The sequence below is a fragment of the Kogia breviceps genome, chromosome 10, assembly GCF_026419965.1.
Source record: "Kogia breviceps isolate mKogBre1 chromosome 10, mKogBre1 haplotype 1, whole genome shotgun sequence".
Taxonomy (NCBI): domain Eukaryota; kingdom Metazoa; phylum Chordata; class Mammalia; order Artiodactyla; family Physeteridae; genus Kogia; species Kogia breviceps.
The window spans coordinates 67,827,489-67,848,421 of record NC_081319.1 but is presented as its reverse complement, the minus strand read 5'-3'; the positions used below and the strand labels follow the sequence as shown (position 1 = coordinate 67,848,421).

General features: G+C 52.1%; 2 protein-coding genes and 1 long non-coding RNA gene across 18 annotated transcripts; 1 reads left to right on the top strand and 2 right to left on the bottom strand.

Moving 5' to 3' along the window:
* Window positions 1-3: 3 nt before the first annotated feature.
* Window positions 4-5,184, bottom strand: PHF1 (PHD finger protein 1). Of its 15 annotated transcripts, none has more exons than XR_009337872.2 (15): window positions 4,964-5,175; window positions 4,051-4,229; window positions 3,881-3,962; window positions 3,685-3,780; window positions 3,145-3,245; window positions 2,901-3,049; window positions 2,617-2,712; window positions 2,354-2,422; window positions 2,083-2,206; window positions 1,905-1,972; window positions 1,633-1,737; window positions 1,336-1,514; window positions 1,157-1,251; window positions 806-886; window positions 4-643 (listed from the first exon to the last, which is right to left on the bottom strand). XR_009337872.2 is itself a non-coding variant. In XM_059077998.2 (15 exons), the coding sequence occupies exons 2-15, from the start codon at window positions 4,207-4,209 to the stop codon at window positions 355-357; spliced, it is 1,704 nt and encodes a 567-aa protein (XP_058933981.1). In that variant the 5' UTR covers window positions 4,210-4,229; window positions 4,964-5,184; the 3' UTR covers window positions 4-354. The 15 variants fall into 15 exon arrangements, 10 of the variants coding, with proteins under 10 accessions (XP_058933981.1, XP_058933980.1, XP_066862126.1 ...); XR_010835042.1 differs by having other exon boundaries at window positions 1,130-1,251; window positions 4,964-5,172; XR_010835044.1 differs by having other exon boundaries at window positions 806-883; window positions 1,130-1,251; window positions 4,964-5,158.
* On the top strand, window positions 2,196-6,413 carry LOC131764588 (uncharacterized). Its single transcript, XR_010835045.1, has 4 exons — window positions 2,196-2,230; window positions 2,461-2,514; window positions 3,903-3,971; window positions 5,453-6,413. It is a non-coding gene; the product is annotated as an uncharacterized lncRNA (long non-coding RNA).
* Window positions 6,337-20,553, bottom strand: KIFC1 (kinesin family member C1). 2 transcript variants are annotated; one of them, XM_059077996.2, is made up of 11 exons: window positions 20,335-20,526; window positions 14,189-14,326; window positions 13,964-14,057; window positions 13,392-13,445; window positions 13,229-13,279; window positions 12,621-13,021; window positions 11,161-11,940; window positions 10,074-10,364; window positions 9,900-9,973; window positions 9,697-9,772; window positions 6,337-6,623 (listed from the first exon to the last, which is right to left on the bottom strand). In XM_059077996.2, exons 1-11 carry the CDS (start codon window positions 20,344-20,346, stop codon window positions 6,579-6,581), a joined length of 2,016 nt encoding a protein of 671 aa, XP_058933979.1. In that variant the 5' UTR covers window positions 20,347-20,526; the 3' UTR covers window positions 6,337-6,578. The 2 variants fall into 2 exon arrangements, with proteins under 2 accessions (XP_058933979.1, XP_058933978.1); XM_059077995.2 differs by having other exon boundaries at window positions 6,384-6,623; window positions 14,189-14,329; window positions 20,335-20,553.
* Window positions 20,554-20,933: the final 380 nt, after the last annotated feature.

Sequence of the window (20,933 nt, the reverse complement as noted above, 5' to 3'; positions counted from 1 at the left end):
AAGTTTGTTTATTTATCTTTATTTCAATGATACAGAGCCCAGGATCCTTTATCATCCTCCCTTCCTCAGTCTCCGTCCCCAGGGGTTAAATAATTTTTAAAAATATTTAAAAAGCTGTAACAAAATAACATCAAAGGAAATGGGAAGAGGAATGGGGGAAGGGTCAGGAATCATGAAGGGAGTAGAGAAGAGAGAGCCTCTTCCCCGACCCCCCACCTGGATTCCAGCCTGGGCAGTAGGGCGAAGTACCCCCTACTGCCACAGGTACATCCCAGCTGTAGGTGAGGTCAGAGGTCAGGGTATGAAAGTGCCGGTGTATGTGAATGGGGAAGTAAGTGGGCAGAGGCAGGCTGTTCAGAAGATGCCCCCTCCTCCCCACTCAACCAGGTACTGCACAGAGCCATCAGGCCGTACTCTACGAGCAAGGACCCGGACGGGGTCCCCTCGGGACAGGTAGCCGACCCCACCTCGGACTCCTCCCCCAGTTCCAGGAGACAAACTACGGCACAGGGGAGAAGGGGGTGCTGAGCGTCTAGGAAGACCTGGGGAGGGGGCTGGGACTGAGGAAGATGAGGCAGTCATCGAGTGGGGGGCACTTTTAGGGAGGTCTGTGGGAAAACCAATGTGAAGTTCCAGGGGTGACCTAGGGAGAGAAGGCAATTGTCAGTCCAGACGGAAATTAAGGACTGACCAGAAATGGAGGCCGTATGTGGATTAGAGTAACAAACGGTTAGAGACCAAGGAACTTAAAGAGCACAGAGGTGAAGAGCACAGAGGTATCACAGGTAAAGGAATAGAATCTCACCTGTCTGGGGGTTCACCATCCCCAGAGGTCCCTGCGGTGCTGGCAGAGGGGTGGAAGGAAGCGAACATCCGGATGGGACTGCTGGGGTTGGGGGAGGGGGAAAGTCAGGACCCGAAGCAGGGGAACAGGACCCTCCCCTGAGAAGGGCAGAGCTCAAACACTGCCCTCAAGGAACCCCTGTCCCCAGAATACTGGGAAGCCGACATTGGCTCTAAGTGTCTCTAGGAAAAGAAGTGGGCAGCCAAGGGAGAGAGGGGAAAGAATTCTGGGTGAGAAAGTCCAGAAGATGTAGACGACTGGAAGAGAGGTTCCAAGGGAGCACACCTGGCTGGAGGCAGGAGGTGCACTGACCTGGGCAGGCAGCGGGCATCTGTGGGCCGGAAGTTGTAGCCGCTGCTGCCCTGGTAACTCTGGTTAGGGCTGGAGGGTGGTGGAGACACTGAGGCCTAGAAGGAGCAAAGGACTGAGAGATAATCCTTGATGTCTTCCCACACCACCATCTGCCCCACGGGGTGCCCCTGCCCTTGTACCTGCAGTGCCCTCTGCAGACGAGCCCGCTCCCTCTGCTCCTGGGGCTCGGGCTGGTTGCGCACTGCTGAGGGTGGCCCCAGCTCCTCCATTTTCCCCTTCTGCCTCCTCCTCAGGGGCTCTGGCTCCGGCCTCCGGCGCTTCCCCAGGGGACGTGAGACCCCTCCCCCAGGGCCCTGCCCTGAAGGGAAGCTGTAAGAGGCCTCCTTATCCCCCCAGCCCCCTCCCGGACACCCCAAGACCTCCCCGTTTCCATACATACACCCTGAGAATTTCCCCATCCCCCCTGGACCAGTGACCTGGTGGGGGCTCCATCTCCAGTAGGGGGCTCCACAGGGGGAGGGATCCGAGCATGGAGACCAAACAAGCATTTCCTCTTCTTAATCTCCCTCCCTGAAATGAAACTGGGGTAAGGAGAAAAATAATATAAGGTCAGTTCCGTAGAAAAGGGACCCTCCTATGTCATTACTCAGTCCTTTTCAGAGGTGATCTTCCAGGTGGGCTGCAGCCCCTCCCCTCCCAGGCTGCCATACCATATCTCCATCTCTTTCTGAGCCTCCCTCCAACTCACCGGTCCTTGTGGCTATTGAGAGCAGAGAGGAGCCTGGAAGAACGTTCTCCCTTGGGGGTGTCTGAGAGCTGGGGGAGGGGAGGGAAAATGGGATCAGGGGAGCAGTGATTCCCTCCCTCCCCCTTTTCTCCATATCTCCCTGGTCCACCCGGACCCCCAGAGCTGCGCTACCCCTTACCTCCCCAAGGAGCAAACTGTCCCAATTCTCAGAGGTGAAGGGGAGGATCTCACGGTCAAAATCAAAGTATTTTTTCTTACAGCAAACGCTGAGGTGGTAGAGGACAAGATGAGCCACGTCCACCCTGGAGAAACATTAACTTGTCAAGGTGGTAGAAGGGTTACAAAAGCCAGGGGGTGTCCCAAGGCGGGGGGCTGGGGGGGCCTGTAAGGTGAAAAACTGGGGGTGTTGCGGGAGGAGTTACGCTGAGGTCGTGCCCCATCCAGCTCACCACCGAAGCTGTAGCCTCCGGACCTTCTCAGGGCCCCCCCGACACACACAGCATTCAAACTCATAGAACCTGGACATGGACAAGAGGGAGAAAAATACTTTTCACAGGAAAACTACATCATGCTGGCAGGGGGGACTCCCAAACAAGGACCGGGCCAACAGGTAAGCAAAGCTGCAGAGATTGGGAAGAGACTGGGTCTGGGATGGGAGGGTGGGGAATGGAGGTGATGGAGCAGAGCTCTTGGAGAGACCAGCCAGGCTCACCTGTCCCCATAGAGGAGGGGCTTGCTCAGACACTGGGTGCAGGCCTCATGGAACCACTGTAGGCAGCTCCTGCACTGCAGCATCTTCAGGTTCCACCTGAGGGGAAACACAGGACCAGTGACCCCCAAATACCCCTCCTTAACTGCCCCAAACCCAGCTCACCACCTTCTCCCACACCTTCAACACTCCAGCCAGCCACCCTGTTCTTTCTCCTTCGTTCCCTGAATCCACCCCCACCCCCCGCCCCACAACTTATTCCCTAACCCCCGCCCCTCACTACTCACTCCCCAGGGCCACCACAGTAACAGTAGCTCTGCTGCCGGTTGCTCAGATGCCCAGCGTCCCAGTCCAACCCCTTTAGTCCGTACGGCAGGGACAGCTTCATGCCCAGCATGGCCCGGGCATAGGGGCCCTTCTTCAGCGCACCTCCCCTCTGCAGGTGGAACAGGCAGGCGGCCTCAGGGGTGGGGGAAGAAAGGACTTGGGAGAGGCTTGGGGTGGGAGGCTCCCACAGGAAGGTGCCTTTACCTTGGTAGCGATGGCAAAGACGCACTGGCGGCAGACCCAGGATGTGCCCTCTCCCTCTCCGGGGGCTGGGGCCCTTGGAACGTGGCAGTCCTGGTGATAAGCTGAGTAACGATAATGTTGATAGACCACTCATTGCGTTGCATACCTGTCTGCACTAGGTGTTGGGACAGGAGGAGTCTTACCCATCTCATTTCATTCTTGACCGTGGTCCTGCTGGGGTGGGCGTGTTACCTTTAATTTAATAGCAGGTGAGGCAGCTGTGGCTCCTAAAAGTTTAGGGACTTGCCCAAGGTCATATGGGCAGAAAAGGGTGTATTTGAACTACTGTCTGCCTGCAGAGTTCACACGTCCCATTCCCATGTTTGCCACTCCCTGTGCTGGAAGGGAGTGAGGTTACAGGATTGAGGAGATGGGCCAGAGCAGTGACTTGGGGACTCAGGCCAGGACAGGTGGTATAAGGACCAGTGCTAGAGGGAAGGGTGAGAGGCAGCCTGGAAGGCCCAGGGCAAGCTGGAGCATTCAGGTGTCCTGCTCTCTCACCGTGACGACACTTCTCACAGCTGACCAGCCGGTTCCCAGGGACCACAGTCTCAGAGCGACATACACAGCAGAGGAGTTCCTCCCCAGGGAGGGCAGCTGTGAAGAACAGAGTGTCAGAAGGCCTGTCCTTAAACCCTTTCTGCCCCCTACACCAGGTTTTTGTTTTCCACTGGATGCACACCCTCAGGTCTCTCACCAGGGCTGATGTCTTTCCATAGAACCAGAAACTGGGAATCATCCTCAAACTGGACCAGACACACCTCCCGAGCACTGTCCACCTGGAATGGGTGAGCACATATCAAATGGAAGTCAGAACTAGATAAGGGAAATGAGAAAAGGTGAGAAGTCAGAGATCAAAAGTCTTACCTTTTTGATGGTCCCCAAGTATAGCAGCCCATCTGTCCATCTGGCCAGCACATCTTGACCCTCCCAAAGTCGAGGCCTGGGGCCTGAGGTGGGAGCAGGGGAAGCTGGGTCCCAAAGTGGGGGGGCACCAGAGCGGCTCAGCCGGGGGAGCTGTGCCATTGCATCCTGGGGGGGTCTAGCTAGAAGTGGGATGGGAGGAGAAAGTTATGAATACTGAGGAACTGGTTCCCATTTTCTTTGCCTATTTTTCTGTCAAGGACTCAAGCAGGTGTGCCCCCAGTCTCCATTTCCCTGAGACACCTGGATGGGAAACCACTGGGCCCCCCTCCCGGGCTTCTTGACTCCAACTCTCCCAACACAGTCACCACTGGCTCTGTTCTCCCTACCCCCACCCCCCCACCAACCTAGTTCTCTAGTTTCCCAGCTTCCAGACCTCCCCTGGGACGTTATATCCTGGCCTTGAGATTTTAGCAGAAACGATGGTTGTAAAGGCAAAGGTTACCACTCAATTTCTACTACCACCTTCTATTGCTGTTTAGAGGGACCATAATTGGGGTACTGTTTCCCAGAGATGTGTTTTAGGAGCTTTTTCTGGAGATGTTTTCCAGAGTGGAAACGGTTGCTTCCCGGGCCCGCGTGTCTCATTCAGAACAATCATCTTGATGCCAGGTTATGTCAGGTTACCCTTAAATTCGGGGCTCCCACCCCCGGGTTAGATAACTTCCCTGAGTGCCCCGGGAGGGGGGCGTGTCCCAGTCTCGGTCTCTACTCCCCATGACGGTGAGTCCGAGAGGGTACTTGAATCGGCCCGACACGACCCGATGCCCGGGAGGCGCGGTTCTCCCGCCCGCGCTCTGCGCGCCGACCCCCGGCTCCCTGCCCCCCCCACGGGCGCCTCCCGCCGCCTCCTTACCAGTGACAGCTGGGGCCGCCGGGAGCCGGGCAGAGGCAGACGTGGGAGACCGAGGCGAACCCCCCGCGCGGGGAGGGCACGTCTGGGCGTCGGGGGGCGTGCAGGCAGAGACCGGGGGGCCCCCAGGCCCAGCCCCTCCGTCCCGGCGGCTCTGGGGCGTATGACGCAGCAGCCAAAGCAGCGGCAGCGGCAGGAGGAGGAGGCGGCGGGGGGAAGGAGGGGAGGGGAGGGGAGGGGAGGGGAGGGGAGGGGAGGGGAGGGGAGGGGAGGGGAGGGGAAGGGAGGGGAGGGGAGGGGAGGGGAGGGGAAGGGAGGGGAGGGGAGGGGAAGGGAGGGGAGGGGAGGGGAGGGGAGAGAAGGGGAGGAAAGGGGAGGGGAGGGACAAACCGGCGCGGGGGGAGGGTGGTGGGAGGGGAGGACTGGGGGGAAGGAGGAGCCGGGGGTAGCGGGGCGGGCCCCACCTCACCCCACCTCCCTCACCTCTCACAGGCCTGGAGCGTGCAGAGCAAGCGGCGCCTTCTCCGCGGATGGGGCGGGCAGACTGTCGGACCCGGCGGGAGAGGGGATCCCCGCAGCCCCATTCTCCAAAGGGAGACCTGCCCTCGGGGCAGAAGGAAATTCCCCCTCCCGGCCGCCGGCCTCCGGCCGGGCCCTCACCCCATACGACATCCGTTAACTGCCCCCACAACCTTCAGGGTCATTCCAAGTCCCACCCCCCAGCCCCAGTTCACGACCCCGCCCTCCACTCACCCTTCTCATTGCCCCCGCCACGCCCTCCTCCCTCGAGTGCCCCGCCCTCCCCCTCGCTGTGCCTAGCTGCCCCCCCACCTACCGTCTCCGCGCTTCTGCGCACGCGTGACCCCTCCCGCGCGCGCGGCACCTGGGAGGACCCAGCCCCTCCTTTACGGGGCGGTGGCCCTCGGCGGTTGGCGCGAGGGAGTCGGGGCTTGCGTCCCGCCCCGCGCTTCCAAGGAGGGTCCACAGACCGGGAGGGCTAGTACCGAGGCGGTGACGCCGCCAAGAGCCAGCCAATGGGCAGCGGGCGGGGCCAGCCCCAGCGGTTCGAACGGGAAGGCAGGGAAAGAGCGGGAGGAAAGAGCCAGCAGTTTGTGGGAAGGAGCGCCAGCCCCGCCCCTGGGCTCGGGTTCCTACCTTCCCACGCTCGCCAGAGGAGTTCCTGCCCCGGGCTAGGGTGGCCCGTGGCAAAGGGGAAACAGAGCTAGTGACTGTGGATACCTAGTGGGCAATTCCTAGACGTGGACGACGGGGGCAGGGTATGGGAACTGGAGGCCACCCAACTCCGGGTATGGTCTGTTAGGGAGAAAAGCCGAAGCCCTAACCCCGTGAAACACACACAAATGCTTGGCAGAATGGAAGATACACAGTTCCCATCTTTACAGGCATGAAAAATATCTCCCTTATTGGGCAACCGCTAATAAAACCTTTATTTAAAAAAAAACAAACAAAAAACCCTCTTCTTTATTTGATAGGTCCAGGTATCACAATGCCCCCCTCCCAATAAAGCACCCCCCACCGCCCCCCTTCCCCGTGTGTGTGTGTCTCTCTCTCTCTCTCTCTCTCACACACACACACACAAAAAAATCTAGATCCGTCTTCATTTCCTATTGGCCTGGGCAGTACCAATAACACACTGGTTCACCTGCGGGCAGGGGGTAGACAGACAAAAAAAGTCTTCAGAGTAACCAAAAGAACAGTTTTCTCCAAATCACCTCCCAACCCCCAATATTAGGGCTGCCCTCAGAGAATCCTAAAGTAAGGGCTCTGAAAGGAGGTTTAGGCTGGTCTCAGTTCTCCCATGCCCACTAGGTATTCTAGGTCTGGAAGAGGAAGAAAGGCCTGAGAAGGGACAAAAGCCCCACACAGGAGCAGAGAGAGGAGCTTCTGTTTCTAGCAGTACCTCGGACTAGACACCCCCAAAGCCCTCCCAACACTAATGCTTAATAAGCTAGATAAAACAAGAACAACACAAATTTAGGAACCAAGGCTATTTGGAAAATTAATGATTCCAAGCCTAGGGGAGGAAATGTACAAGATAGATCTGGAGTCAAGACTACTGGGGACCTATCTAAAGGACACAGGAGCCAAGTTGGAGCTTCCACTGGCCAAAGATGGGCAATTTGAGCATCAAAGAATAATGACAGCAAAGGATATATACCAAAAGTACAAGTATCTGTAAGATGTTACCTCCTGGATAAAAAACTCACTGTTCACCTTTGAAAGTTGCCAAGATACCAACTTGTAATACTGAAAATTGATAAAGAATCTAGCATTTATTCCATCTTACTTATATGGACTAAATTTCAGAATAACCAAATAGATGGTGTGGGGGAGTTATTTATAGAAGAATAGTGATTAATAAATGTAGAACTGAGAAAATTAGAAAATCACCATTTTTTAAAAAATCACCATTTAAAAACTCCCTAATAATAGATCTAGATAGCATCACTGATAAAATCACTAGGGGAAAAAGTTGATAGGGAGTTTTTAAATGGATAGATCAGGCTGACAATACCCAAATCCAATGATCAATTTTTATATCATTAAAAGTGGAACAATTAGGGGAAGGGGGAAAAAAAGTGGAACAACTAGATACTAGGTGCCTCCTGATATGATGCAATAGAAAGCGTATCATACCATCGAAGTTTTTTCCCAAGAAATTTAAACCTGATTCAAATCAAGCCTCTAAATCTACAAAAATTGTGAAGGAAAGAGGAAGCAACCAGCCAAAATCTAGAATATGGTATATTCTATAGGACAAATGACCCTACTTCTTCAACAAATAAATGCTATAAAAGGGGATGAGATTATTATAGATTAAAAGAAACTCGGACTTCTCTGGTGGTGCAGTGGTTAAGAATCCGCCTGCCAATGCAGGGCACACAGGTTCAAGCCCTACTCGCCGGGAAGATCCCACATGCTGTGGAGCAACTAAGCCCATGTGCCACAACTACTGAAGCCCGCGCACCTAGATCCCGTGCTCCGCAACAAGAGAAGCCACCACAGTGAGAAGCCCACGCACTGCAATGAAGAGTAGCCCCGGCTCGCCACAGCTAGAGAAAGCCCGTGCACAGCAACGAAGATGCAATGCAGCCATAAATAAATAAATAAAAATTTAAAAAGAAACTCGAGACAATTTCAACCAAATGAAATGGGCAGCCCTTGCTTTGATCCTGAACAGAGCAAACCTAATGTATAAAAGTCATTTCTGAGACAACAGGGAAATTCAACATCAACTGGGTATTGGAGGCTATTAAAGAGTTCATGCTGTTGGGTGTTAATGATGTTGATAGAACTTTACTTGGGGACTTCCCTGGTGGTACAGAGGTTAAGAATCCGCCTGCCAACGCAGGGGACACGGGTTTGAGGCCTGGTCCGGGCAGATCCCACTTGCCGCAAAGCAACTAAGCCCCTGCACCACAACTACTGAAGCCTGTGCGCCTAGAGCCTTGCGAGCCACAACTACTGAAGCCCGTGCGCCTAGAGCCCATGCTCCCACAAGAAGCCACCGCAATAAGAAGCCTGTGCAGCCCCCGCTTGCCGCAACCAGAGAAAGCCCACGCACAGCAATGAAGACCCAAAGCAGCCAAAAATACATAAACTAAAAAAAAAAGAACTTTACTTGAACTTGCAAGATTGCAAGGGAAATCCTGATTAAAGTAGACCAGGGCAGGGTGCTAAGGTGGCTGACTACTACCATGGCAGCAAGAGTACAGAAGGGCATACAAGATCAGAGACCCTGAATAAAGCCAGAACATATCGTAGGACTATACCCTCAGGAAAACAAGTAACCAGAGGAAAAAATTACCCTCTGGAGGCAGACAGTAAAGAAACATCCTGACTTAACTCTAGTAGAGGGAGCTTAAGTCTCCTAGAGAATTCATGGTCATGGACACAGCTGATCTTTGTGGGGATTGGAGCCTAAATTCACACTATTTGGAATAGTGTGAAAAACGTGTATGTCTCTGATACAGGAATTCCATTTCAAGGACTCTCTCCCTAGATAGTTAGATGTAACTAAACAAATATAAAATGATAATGTACAAGGTTAGCAAACATGGCCTTGTATGTAATAGTAAAAGGGTGGAAATAATCCAAGTGTCCAGTAGAGGGAACTGGTGGATAAACTTTGGTGCATCTACACAGTGGAGTTCTAGGCAGATGTAAAAATAATGGGATCATCTCTGTGCTGGTGGGGAATAATTCTGGGGCTGTCTTGTTAATCAAAAAAAAAAAAAAAAAAAAAGAAAAAAGAAAAAAGCACGGGACAACATAATATATGACATAATATATGAGCGGGGAGAAGAGATGTCATATAAGGAGGGAAATCCCATGCATGTTGCTTGTATTTGCAAAAAGAAACATTGGAAGGATAAGTAAAATGATAAATGATGAAAATGATTACTAGGGCAAGTGGGGAGAATGGGGACAGGGGCAGTGGTTAAATCTCACTTGTTGTACATAGCTTTCTATTGATATAGTTTTGACCTTTCAACTACCTATTTTTAAAAACTTAATTAAAAACCCCCAAAAGTCAATAGTTTAAAAAAAAAAAAAAAAAAAAGGATCCAGGTAGGTAGTGCCCCAGATGCCTGGCAAATGTACATCCATTCTGGATGAACCATGCCCCCTGGCCTGAAGGACAGCAGGGTAGGGGTGGAGAAGCCTATAATTCCCAGGAGGCCTGACAGGGATGGCACTGGTAGTGACCGCACCTTGGAGGCAAAGCGTAGGGAGTTGAGGGACTCGGAGACGTTCTCTTCTAGCGGGGAAATGTTCACAAACATGAGCCTGTGGAGAGAAAGGGGGCCAAGCCCCAGCATCAGTGGCTGGGCAGAGCCTGGACCAGGTCTTCACGGTGTTGCCTCCCCCACCCTGACCCCAACATTGTGGTTCCCAGCCCACCCCTTCCCCTTACATCTTAGCGCTGCCGCCCAGAGAGTTCTGCAGCAGGTAGGTCAGCTTGCTGTTCCGGTAAGGCACGTGGGACTCCTAGAGGGTTGGGGGGGACAGGTGGTTAGGACAGGGCTGGGTTCAGCATGGCCAGCCCCAACCTCTCCCTGGGTCTGCCTGCCCCCACCCCCATTACTACCTTGTTGCTCAAGGCCATGATGACCAGCCCCAGAGTGGACAAGCTGCTGTTAATGGCCTGCGTTTCCCGAAGGCGTTCCCGCTCCCCAGGGCCGAGGGCCAAGCCGGGGTCTAGCCGCTCACTCCCAGCCAGGTCTACAAGGCTGAGGGGGGCCGTGCACTGCAGGCCTCGGCCAGCATGCTCCCCAGAGATCTGCAGCTGGAACACACTGTGACTTCGCGACGATCGTTCATTCTGGGCTGTGCGGGCCACAGCCCGGTTCTGGCGGGCCAGATGGAGCAGGGCCTCCACCTGGGGATGGAGAGCAGCAAGAGGCAAAGGCAGGCAGAAGTCAGTACATAGCTAGGTCAGGTAAGGCGATGAGCAAGACTCAGCACCTGCCCTCCTGATGCTTTCCTTCTAGCTAGCAAAATAAGGAAAATACACAGTGTGTCCGAGAGTACTAAGGAGTAAAATAAAACAGAAAAATAGTGTGTGAGGGTGAAGGTTGCAATTTTAGAAAGGATGGCCAGCAGGAATTCCCTGGTGGTCTAGTGGTTAGGACTCTGTGCTTTCACTGCTGGGGCCCGGGTTCAATCCCTGGTTGGGGAACTAAGATCTCACAAGCTGTGCAGTGTGGCCAAAAGTTAGGGAAAAAAAAAAGGATGGCCAGGGATGGCCTCAATGCCTTAAAATCTTAAGCAAGGGAGCAAGCCCTTCCAGGAGAGGAGCAGGAATGTTCAGGTAAAGGAGACAGCACGTGCAAAGGCCCTGATCTGAGGGTGTGATGAGCTGGCTGAGCAACAGCCAGGAGGCCAGCATGGATGTCGTGAACTGAGCAAGAAGAGTGGGCAGAGGTGAGACCTGAGATTGACGGACAAGGCCCAGTGGCACCCACTTCAGCAGGCCCACCACTTCTCTCCACTCCTTGGTTCCACAAAAGCGGATGCACCTCATAGCCCACCAGCCAAAACTGAATGTGTAACCTACCCTCACCACTCACCCTTCCTCATCCTCAGCATTCTCCTGCCCTTGCTTGTCCACCTCCATCCTTGTCACCCTGCCCATGCCTCCCCAGTGTCCAGGCCTAGTGCCCCTCAGCACTTACCTCTCTCTCACAGGAGACAGGAACATATCGGGCGTTGGTGACAGTAAGCTCCTCGCTCCCTGGCCCTGCCCGGCGAATCTCACACTCACCCCCATGGCCCTTCCGGGTCCCAGTGGCCAGCAGGTCTCGGACAGTCTCATTGTAGATCTCTACGTAACTTGCCACAAAGCTGTAGGTCCAGCCCTGGCCACTTAGCTCCTGGGCCACAGAGAAGAGGTGCCGCAGGGCCCGGGGGATCAGCCCCTCCACCTGGGGGTCTCCCCCAGGCCCACCCTCCATGGTGAAGGTCTTGCCGCTGCCTGTCTGGCCGTAGGCAAAGATGCATACTGGGTAGCCATCCAGGGCTGACTGGACAAGCATGGAAATCTCTTCAAACACTTCGTCCTGTCCACTCCCTGGTGGGAATACCCGGTCAAAGGAGAAGTCATGGCGGGTGGGGGCGGCTGGCGCCCCACTCAGAGTCCCACGCCGCTCATCAGACCGGGAGAGGCTGAGTCGGGTTGGAGGGTCAGAGGGCCCGCTGGGGCCGGAGGGAAATAGCAGGAAACCAGGGGGTGGGGTGGACTCCCCTGGAAGGACGGGGCGGACCCGGCAGAAGACACGGACATTGCCTTTGAGTTCCTGCAGCTGGTTGTGTAGCCGCCGGCGCTCCATCTCGAGCCCATGGAGACGTTCTTCCCGTTTAGCCAGTAAGGCCGCCTGGGCCGCAGCCTCCTGGCACAGGGATGCCACCTTCGCTTGGCTGCCCGACAGAGCAGCTTCTGATGCCTGTAGCCTCCTCTGTCCAGAACAGAGCAGACACAGAGGGTGAGATGCAACCAAGAACAAGAACAAGTCATGATGGGATGGGGGGGTGGGAGGTGGGCTGGGCCCTGACCCAAGGACTTGACAGTCTGGTAAAGAAAGAGATAAGGAAATACGAATCATAGTACTAGAATAGGGAGTGCTATGGGAGCATCCAGAAGCGGCACAAGGAGGATGATATCTAGGCTGACACCCAAAAGTATTGGAGTGGACCAAGGGAAGGATGGAGTGCAGAAAGAATATTCCACAAAGAGGGACGTGTATATGCAAAATGCCCTGAATTGAGAATCGAGTCATTTGAGAGACTACAAGTAATGCAATCTAGTTGGTGCTCGCCAAGGAGTCAAATGGATGAGAAGAAGGAGAGAGAATGCGTGAGAATTTTTATCAGGAAAAGAGAGAGAAAGAAGAAGGAGGGAGGAGAAGTAGAGGCAACACAGACCCGGGGGAGATACGGAAACAGAGTCAGGATAGGGTGAAGTGGGGCAGAAAGCAAGACAGAGTCAAGAATGGGCGGGGGGGTGGGGACAACGGGGGAGCAGGGTAGGGGACCGAGGTGTACTGCCAGAGAGAGGTGGTCAGGGATTTGAAGCCCAAAGTGACTTCTGGGCAACCTAGAAAGAAGGGTCAGCATTTGGCGAGAAGCTGGCCCTTACCTCCTGCTCCTCCAGAAGGGCAGCCAGTCCCCTCCGCTCCTCCTGCAATTCCAGCTGTTCTTTCTGGAGCTCTTGCACTAAGCCCTCCTGCGTGCCCAGCCGCTCTTCCAGCTCCAGGACCCGGGAGCTCAGGTTCCCCAGCTCCTGTTGGCCCTGCTCAGCCTGGGCCCGCATCCTGGCCGACTCCTCTTCCAGTGTCCTGCACTCTGCCCCCAGGGCCGTGGCCTGTTGCTGGGCCTCCCTGAGCTGGTTCCGCAACTGTTGGTTCTCCTGGTCCAACATCTGGGTCCTCTCACGGCAGCATTTCAGCTCTGCGTTTAGGTCACATAACTGACCCTTTAAGTCCCAGGCCGGACGTTTGCTGGGTTTCTTCCTTCCCACCACAGGAGGAGCAGCTGTTGCTAAGATGGGCACAGAAAAGACAAAGGTCAGGGAACTCCTGCCTCTGTCTCACTCTCTCCTCCCTCCTAGCCTTTAGGGCCTCCACAGCTGACCCTCCATCTCCTTCTTCTTCAGACAGGGAAGAAACCAAAAGGATTTTTCTGGGTACTCACCACCTCCTCTTCCCTATCCCAGCCTCTCACCCAAGGATTATATTTGTCACCTACTGCCAGGCTTCTGGGCAGGAACAGCAGGGCCTGGCTTCTGATTCTTCAGCACTAGAGAATTGGGGAGGTGACATAAGGAATTATAGCATCAGGGTCCCTCCACCTCCATCCTTCCCTTTTTACCCCCAATCCCTTCTCGGCCCCAGCTCTTAAGCACTGTTACCTGTGGCGATAGCTGTGGAACATCGGGGTCCTGTCTTCCTGGGAATTTTCAGCACTGTCGGGAGATTGGAGACAGGAAAAGCAGAGTCATGATTCTCAGGATGGCATGTACTCTGGCTGGGCCAAAGGCAGAGGAGCTGCTTTTTCAGAGGATTAGAAGAAATAAGATAACTTCCTTCTTCCCTTAAATCTGACCAACTCCTAGAGATAGCCTTCCTAGGACCAATAAGCCAAGAAACAAGTTGGATCAAGACAAGCAAAAAGAGCAAGGGGTCAGAACCAGGTGTAAAGTACGCTAGCATGTGTGTAAAACATGTTGGGGAACATGCCCATATTTGCTTGCAAACCCACAGAACATCCCTGGAAGGACTCACAGTTGCCCCTGGCGGGGGGACTGGGCGCCTGGGGAACATGAGCAGGAGGGAGATTTTTCACTGTATAACAACTTTTGTGCCTTCGGAATTTTGAAATAAGTGAAACATATTACCTATTCAAAGCTAAGATTTAATGAAAAGAAAAAGAAAAAGAAATAAGTCAGTTGAAGAAAACTGGACTTTGTGCCTTGGAGCCCACCTGCGGTCTGGCCTTTTGTCTGTGGCACAGTGGTGAGGGCCATTGCTCTGGGGTGGGACGTGGCAACTTTGGTGCCCAGGCCTCGTGTCCTTTTCTGGGGAAAGACAAAGATAGGGGGCGGAGTCCATAGTTACCCTCTCTGATGGTTTTATACACACACAAACACACACACACACACACACACACACACACACAAACATACATGGATTTCCAAACCCAGCTCACCTTCTCAGGCTCCAAGTCCTCCTCCATCTGGTCGGGACCCCTCTTCAGCCTGCTTCCCGGGAGAGGGAGCCGGGAAGGGGCTTTGGCCAGGGCTCTCTTCAGCTCTATGTTCCCCTTCACTTCCAACAAGGGGGACCTCTGCTGGGAAGAGAGAGACCCTTCAGACAATACCCTGTGGCCCAAATGTCCCAAGAACTCCCATTTATGGCCCCCCAGCCTAATTCCCATCACCACCAACAAGCATCATATGAGTACCTCTTGTGCCACAAACTGCAGCTCACAGATGATGTGTCATCTAAAAACCATGGAGAGAGGTGGGACGTAACACAATCCCTAAGGGAATAGCTGGACAGATGCTGAATTTCAGCTAAGTTTAAGGCCAGTGCTTAAAAAAGCAGGGAAAAGGAACACTCCTTTCGGAAGGCAAAACCTTAAGCTTGCACATGGTACAGCTGGGAAACCACTCCGCCCTTTTAAGCAAAGCTGAGATCATAAACAAGGGAGAGAGTTGGAAGAATAAGGTTGAAGACTGGGTAGGAGGAGCAGGTAACATTTATTAGGAACTGTTTCAAATGCTTTATCTGTATCAACTGACTTAAACCTCCCAGCCCACTGAGGGGGAGCTATTATTAGCCTCATTTTGCAGATGAGGGAAGGAAGGCTGAGAGGTAAACTAGCTGGTCTAAAGTCATCAGTGAATAAAAAGCAAAGCCAGGGTTAGAATCTAGACAGTCTGGTTCTGGAGGCCATGTTTGTAACCACTTGACCACACTGTCCCATAGGGCATTGATGCCAAGCTAAGGAATTTAGGCTTTAGTCCTGCATATATGGAGAGCCAGATACAGTTTCTGATCAGGCATGTGAAAAACATACAAAAGAGCCTATTATAAATAATAATAGGGACTCCCCTGGTGGCACACTGGTTAAGAATCCACCTGCCAATGCAGGGGACACGGGTTCGAGCCCTGGTCCAGGAAGATCCCACATGCAGTGGAACAACTAAGTCCATGAGCCACAACTACTGAGCCTGTGCTCTAGAGCCCGCGAGCCACAACTACTGAAGCCTGCGCACCTAGAGACCGTGCTCTGCAACAAGAGAAACCACCGCAATAAGAAGCCCATGCACAGCAACGAAGAGAGCCCCTGGTCACTACAACTAGAGAAAGCCCACGCGCTGCAACGAAGACTCAATGCAGCCAAAAATAAATAAATTTATAAACAAATAAATAAATAATAATGAGGTGTATGTAAGTAGGCTGACTTGCATGGGGAAGACGAGGAAGCAGGGGCATGACCAGTCTGGAGACCACTGAAGTACAGGTGTGAGGTAGGGGCGTGGGAAAGAAAGATCCTCTCCTCTAAGCAGCCCAGTTCAGTGCCTGGGGATCATGCCCACCCTATGGTTACTCCTATGTAGGATGACCAACTATTCTGGCTTGCCAAGAACTGAGAGGTTTCTTGGGACACAGCATTTCAGTGTTAAAACCAGGTCATTCCTATGCAAAACAGGACAGGTGGTCACCCTACTCCTATCCCACCATTAGGAAAGCACCATGTATAGATCAACTTCTGAGTTTCACTATAGGTAACTGTTAATTCCAAGGCCAATCTCTCTCTGCCCTTCAGTTTATTTCATTCATTCAATATTTACAAAGTTCCGATTACATGCCAGGAAATGATCTGGATTCTGGAGTAACAGACGTGGTCCCTGCCCTCAAGACTGTGACAGGACAGTAGGCAAGCGAAGCATTTAAAGAGATGATTAAATCTTTACCAAGTGCTATCATAAAAGGATCCCAAAGGAGCGGTGGGCATCCAGTTTAGATAGGGAGAGTGTCAGACACAATTCTACAAAGTATTTTTAGGCCAAGCCTTGAAGATGAGGAAGAGTTGGCTTGACGGGCTTGGGCCAAGGAGGAGCATTCCAAGCAGAAAGCAAGGAGAGGGACTTGTAAGGAATGACAAATTATTCTGTTCAAGTGAACACAGGGATGCGCATAGAAAGTGGGGAGAGGAGAAGAGAGGTAGAAGGGAAAGACCGTGGCAGTGGTATGCCGCGATAAGGAATCTGGGGTCTACTGAAGACAAGAGGGACACTGATGATTTTTAAACATGAGAATAGTATGACTCGATCTTTATTGAAAAAGTGAACTGTGAGCAATGAATGAACGGAAATAGAAGATGAGGGTTATCACAGCAGAGGGATGGCGTCATTCCTTCATTCATCCATTCAACAAGGATTTGTTGCACTAGATTTGTTGAATGACTGGTCTTCTAGGCTCCGGGGTGACAGTAATGAATGTAAAGTCCCTGCCTGCCCAGAGCTTACTTTCTAGGGCAGCCTTTCCAAACTGGGGTACAAGAGAATTAAGCTCTACAGAAAATGATCTGTTTTCTCAATTCTCCCAAGAATATAAAAAAGAGCTCCTACCATTCTAGGTGTCTCAGAGAGAAGTTAATGCATTAGATACAAAGGATGCCTTAGGGAATTAGATCTTAATTCTCATGGAACTCAGTTGAGAGGGGATGTTCTAAGAGTTTGATGGCTAAGCAGAGCTGGTGTGGGAGTGGGGGGGGAGTAGCTGGTTGTCAGGTAGTGAAGGAGATGGAGTCCAGGCTGACTCCAAGAAGCCTGCCCTGGTTCCCAAGATCACAGAAGGAAAATCTGGGTTTGTTTGTTTTTTAATTAAACTTCTCATTTTAAAACCATTGTAGATTCACATGCCGTTGTAAGAAATAATATGGAGAGATCTGAGAGTGCCTGAAGGGCTAATTTTTAAGAGATGCTAAGTTCAACTTTGGGAAAGTGAGGTTGAGGACGTTCACAGAACATCACTAAAGAGAAAACAATTTGATATCCTGGTTTTAAAATTTTTAGTTTATTGGTTTATTGTCTTTCCTAACATTAGACTGTGAGCATCACAAGAACATGCCTGTTTTGTTCACAACTATAGAACCAGAGTGCCCAGTACAATGTCTGCTACATGGTAGGACTCAATACTTTTTAAAAAAAATTTTGGGCAGCGCTGAACAGCTTGCGGGATCTTAGTTCCCGACCAGGGATCAAACCTGTGCCCTCGGCAGTGAAAGCACGGAGTCCTAACCATCAGACTGCCAGGGAATTCCCTCAATACATTTTTCAAGGAATGAAATTAGATGTCCACCAGCAGGGAAATGCTCAAATAAACTGCAATACATCCAAACCATTGGCTCCTATACAAATAAAAAGGAAAAAAAAAGGTGGTGGTGTTCTCTTTTCCTTCCACCTGCAGAAATGTGCACAAAGAATGATGATTTTAATTCACTTTAATCAAATGTAGTATGAAAACTAAATTTTTCTTTTAAGTATTTCAAGGTCAAACACTGCATTTTTAAATTACCTGTGCCCTTCATTCTCCCTACACTACCATAGTGGATCAACTAAAGACCTACCTCCCTGGAATTTGAGTGGGTTCAGAAAATGTGTTCAAAGGTTTGTTTATACAGGACAACTCCTAAGAGTACAGTATTTATTTTTCTCCCATCTATAAAGCTAGACAGGATGACTCCCAACTTTCCACAATAAGCATATGCATTTAACCTTCTATAAAAACAGATTTTCATGGAACCCCTCCTATATCCACTTCCCAGGATGCCCTGCTGCTAAGGAATCTCCTGCACGTGCGCATCCACTCCCACCCTCACCACACAGGAACAGCACTCCAGAAAGCCCTCCTTCTCTCCTCTGCACCATCATTTTCACTCTCTCCTGGATCATTCCAATCAGTATATAATACATGCTATTATTACTTCCAACCAAAAAGAGTTTTTCTCTAACCCTGTCCCAGTCAGGCTTTCACTCCCACCATTCCACCAAAACTGCCCTCAAGGTCACAAGCCTGCTTGTGTTGCTAAACCAATTCTTCATCTTTTTGTTTCTTGACCCATCAGCAGCGTGTGATGCAACTGATCACTTTCTCTTCCTTAATACACTCGCTTCATTTAGCTCCTGGTAGACCATCCTCTCCTGGTTTTCCTACCTGGCTGGCAGATACTCTTCATCTCCCCAAACTTTAACAGTGGTCTTTCTATTCTCTATCTACACCCTAGGCCACTCCTATGGCTTTAAACACCATTCATATGCTGACAACTCCCAAACTATTGTCTCCAGCCCAGACTTTGACCCTGAAGTCATAGGGAACTAACCTCAATGTCTCCACTTGGAAGCCAAATAAACACATCAAACTTAATGCATCCAAATCTTAACCTCCTGACTTCCAACCCTCCTTCAACCTTGCTCTCCTGCAGCTTCCTCCATCTCAGTTGATATAAATCCATCTTTCAGCTGGTCAAGCAAATACACCCAAAGTCCTCTCATTCTCTTACATACCACAAAGTCTAACATCAGCAAACGTGGCCAATTCTATCTTCCAAATAGATCCAGAATCGGACCACTTGTTACCACCTCCCCTGCTACTACGATGATCCAAGTTACCATCATCTGTCACCTGGATTATCACACTCTACTGGTTCTCAACTAGGGATGACTTTACTCCCCAGGGGACGTTTGACAATGTCTGGAGACACTTTGTCATGATTAGGTGGGGGTTGCTACTGTCATCTAGTGGGTAGAAGCCAGGAGTGCTGCTAAACAACAGACAACTTATAGAACAATCCCCCCTGCCCCCCATAAGAAGTCAATAATGTGAAAGTTGAGAAAACCTGCCCCATTCCTAAAAGCTCTCCTTGTTTCTATCCTTTCTCCCTTACAGTCTAATCTCAATGCAGCTGCTAGAGTGGTCCTCTTAAATTGTAAGACAGATCTTGTCTCTCTTTGCTTAAAACCATCCAGTGATTCCCCATCTCACTCAGAGAAAAAAAAATCCAAGTCTTCACAACGGCCCCTGCGAGGAGCAATGCGTTCAACAACCCCCTCTCTGTTACCTGACATCCCTTCCCACACAACCTTCCCCGTTGCTCATTCCATTTCGGGTTTGCTACACAACTCTAGTGGCTTTGCTCTAGCGGATTCCCTCTGCCTGGAATGATCTTAATAACTACTTGCCTGTTTCCCTCACCTCTTTCAAGTCTTTATTCAACTCTCACCTTCTTAATGGAGCTTACTAAGACAACCCAATTTAACAGTCTATCTTGCCAGCTGGCCTCCCCTCCCTCTCTTAATCTGCTCAAAATTTTCCTTTTCTCCATAGCCCTTATCACCTTCTTAACAGCATTAGATAATTTACTTATCACATATTGCCTGTCTCCCCATGGAATGGCAGCTCCATAATGACCAGGATCTCTGCTTGCTCGCTGCCGCATCCCAAGCACATAATAGGTGCTCAGTAAATATGTGATAAATAAATATGAGAAGGCTTCTATTCTTTTTCACTGTCACATCACACTGCTCTGCTCTCTGGCTGGCAGGATACAAAGAGTATCTATCTCTCTTCAAGTTGAAACCTGACTTTGGGTAAATCTGAATGTGAAATACTAGTAAACAGAGGATTCAGGCAGGCGGCCTTTTCTGGCACCAGAAGTAAACCCACTCTCACAGTCACAAACACACCTCTCTCCACTGGAGAGGGGAGGCTGCAGGTGGTTGTGAGGTGCGGCAGGGCACTGATGAGAGAAGAAATTAAGTTAACCAGTCCCACTGAGCAGAGATCTCTGCAAAACCTGGGGAAGGAGAGATAATGAGGAGTCCTTCAGTTCACAGTATTCCATTCCCCCTCTCCCCTTCCTACACCCCGAAGAGGCCGCAAAGAGGAGAGAGGACACGAAAGGACATCAGCAGGGATTTGGCCTCAGACACCACTTCCCTAGAGCTAGTGGTCATCTCAGAACTCACACTGCAATAGTGAGTAGGAATGGACAGTTGGGAACGCGTTCAGACAAGCCTGAGAATTCGAAGTGGGAAATCCTGGAAACATGAAAGTGAGCAAGGGAGTGGGGGACTCCCTGAAGCTGCGGGAAGGCAGGTGGACTCCCCCCACCCCCACTCCTGGGGCTGCTTCCTGCCTTCTCCACTCTCCACCCCTCATCCCTTTCCACCGTGCGGGGACGCACGACCTTGGCCCGGCAGGCAGGCATAACTGAGGCCGCCGGCACGTCAGCACTGGGGGGTAGGGCGGCCAGTTGTCGTCCCCGCGCCGACTCCTACTCACCTGCGGCTCCATGTCCAGCTCCGTGCCACACACGGCGGGGAAGCGCAATGGAAGAGGACAGGGCGCCGGAGCTACCGGGACCCGCGTTCCCTCGCGCGCTCGCGACACAGAACACGCACGTTCCGGGCTCCGGCGCTGCCACCCCGGCGCCACACCCGCCACTTTTGAATTTCAACGGCCGCCACCCTGCTCACCTCGCTCCGCACTCAGGAGCCAATCGTCGCCGCCGCCACAGCCGAGGGCCAATCGCAGTGCCCTCCACCTCCCGAGGCCACACCCCGCCCGGCCACCGCCTTCCCGTCCCTGCTTCCCCTGCCCAGGGAGGCAGGCGGGTTAGTCACACTTCCGGCCTCACTGTTTCTTTTCTCACCCCACCCCTCCTCTAGCGGGAGTCGCGCTGGACTTCCGCTCGGCTCCCGGCCGCCGCTCGCTGTGTCAGAAATTGCAGGGAACACACCGCCCTAACGTAACTCGTGTGGGGGCGGGGACGCTGGAGGAAAGGAATCACGCGTGCGCAAACAGAACCAGTGCGGGGGCGCGGGGGCGGGACCAGCGACCCCTAGCGGCGGCAGTAGGAAGCGCACTCGTTAGCCCCGACT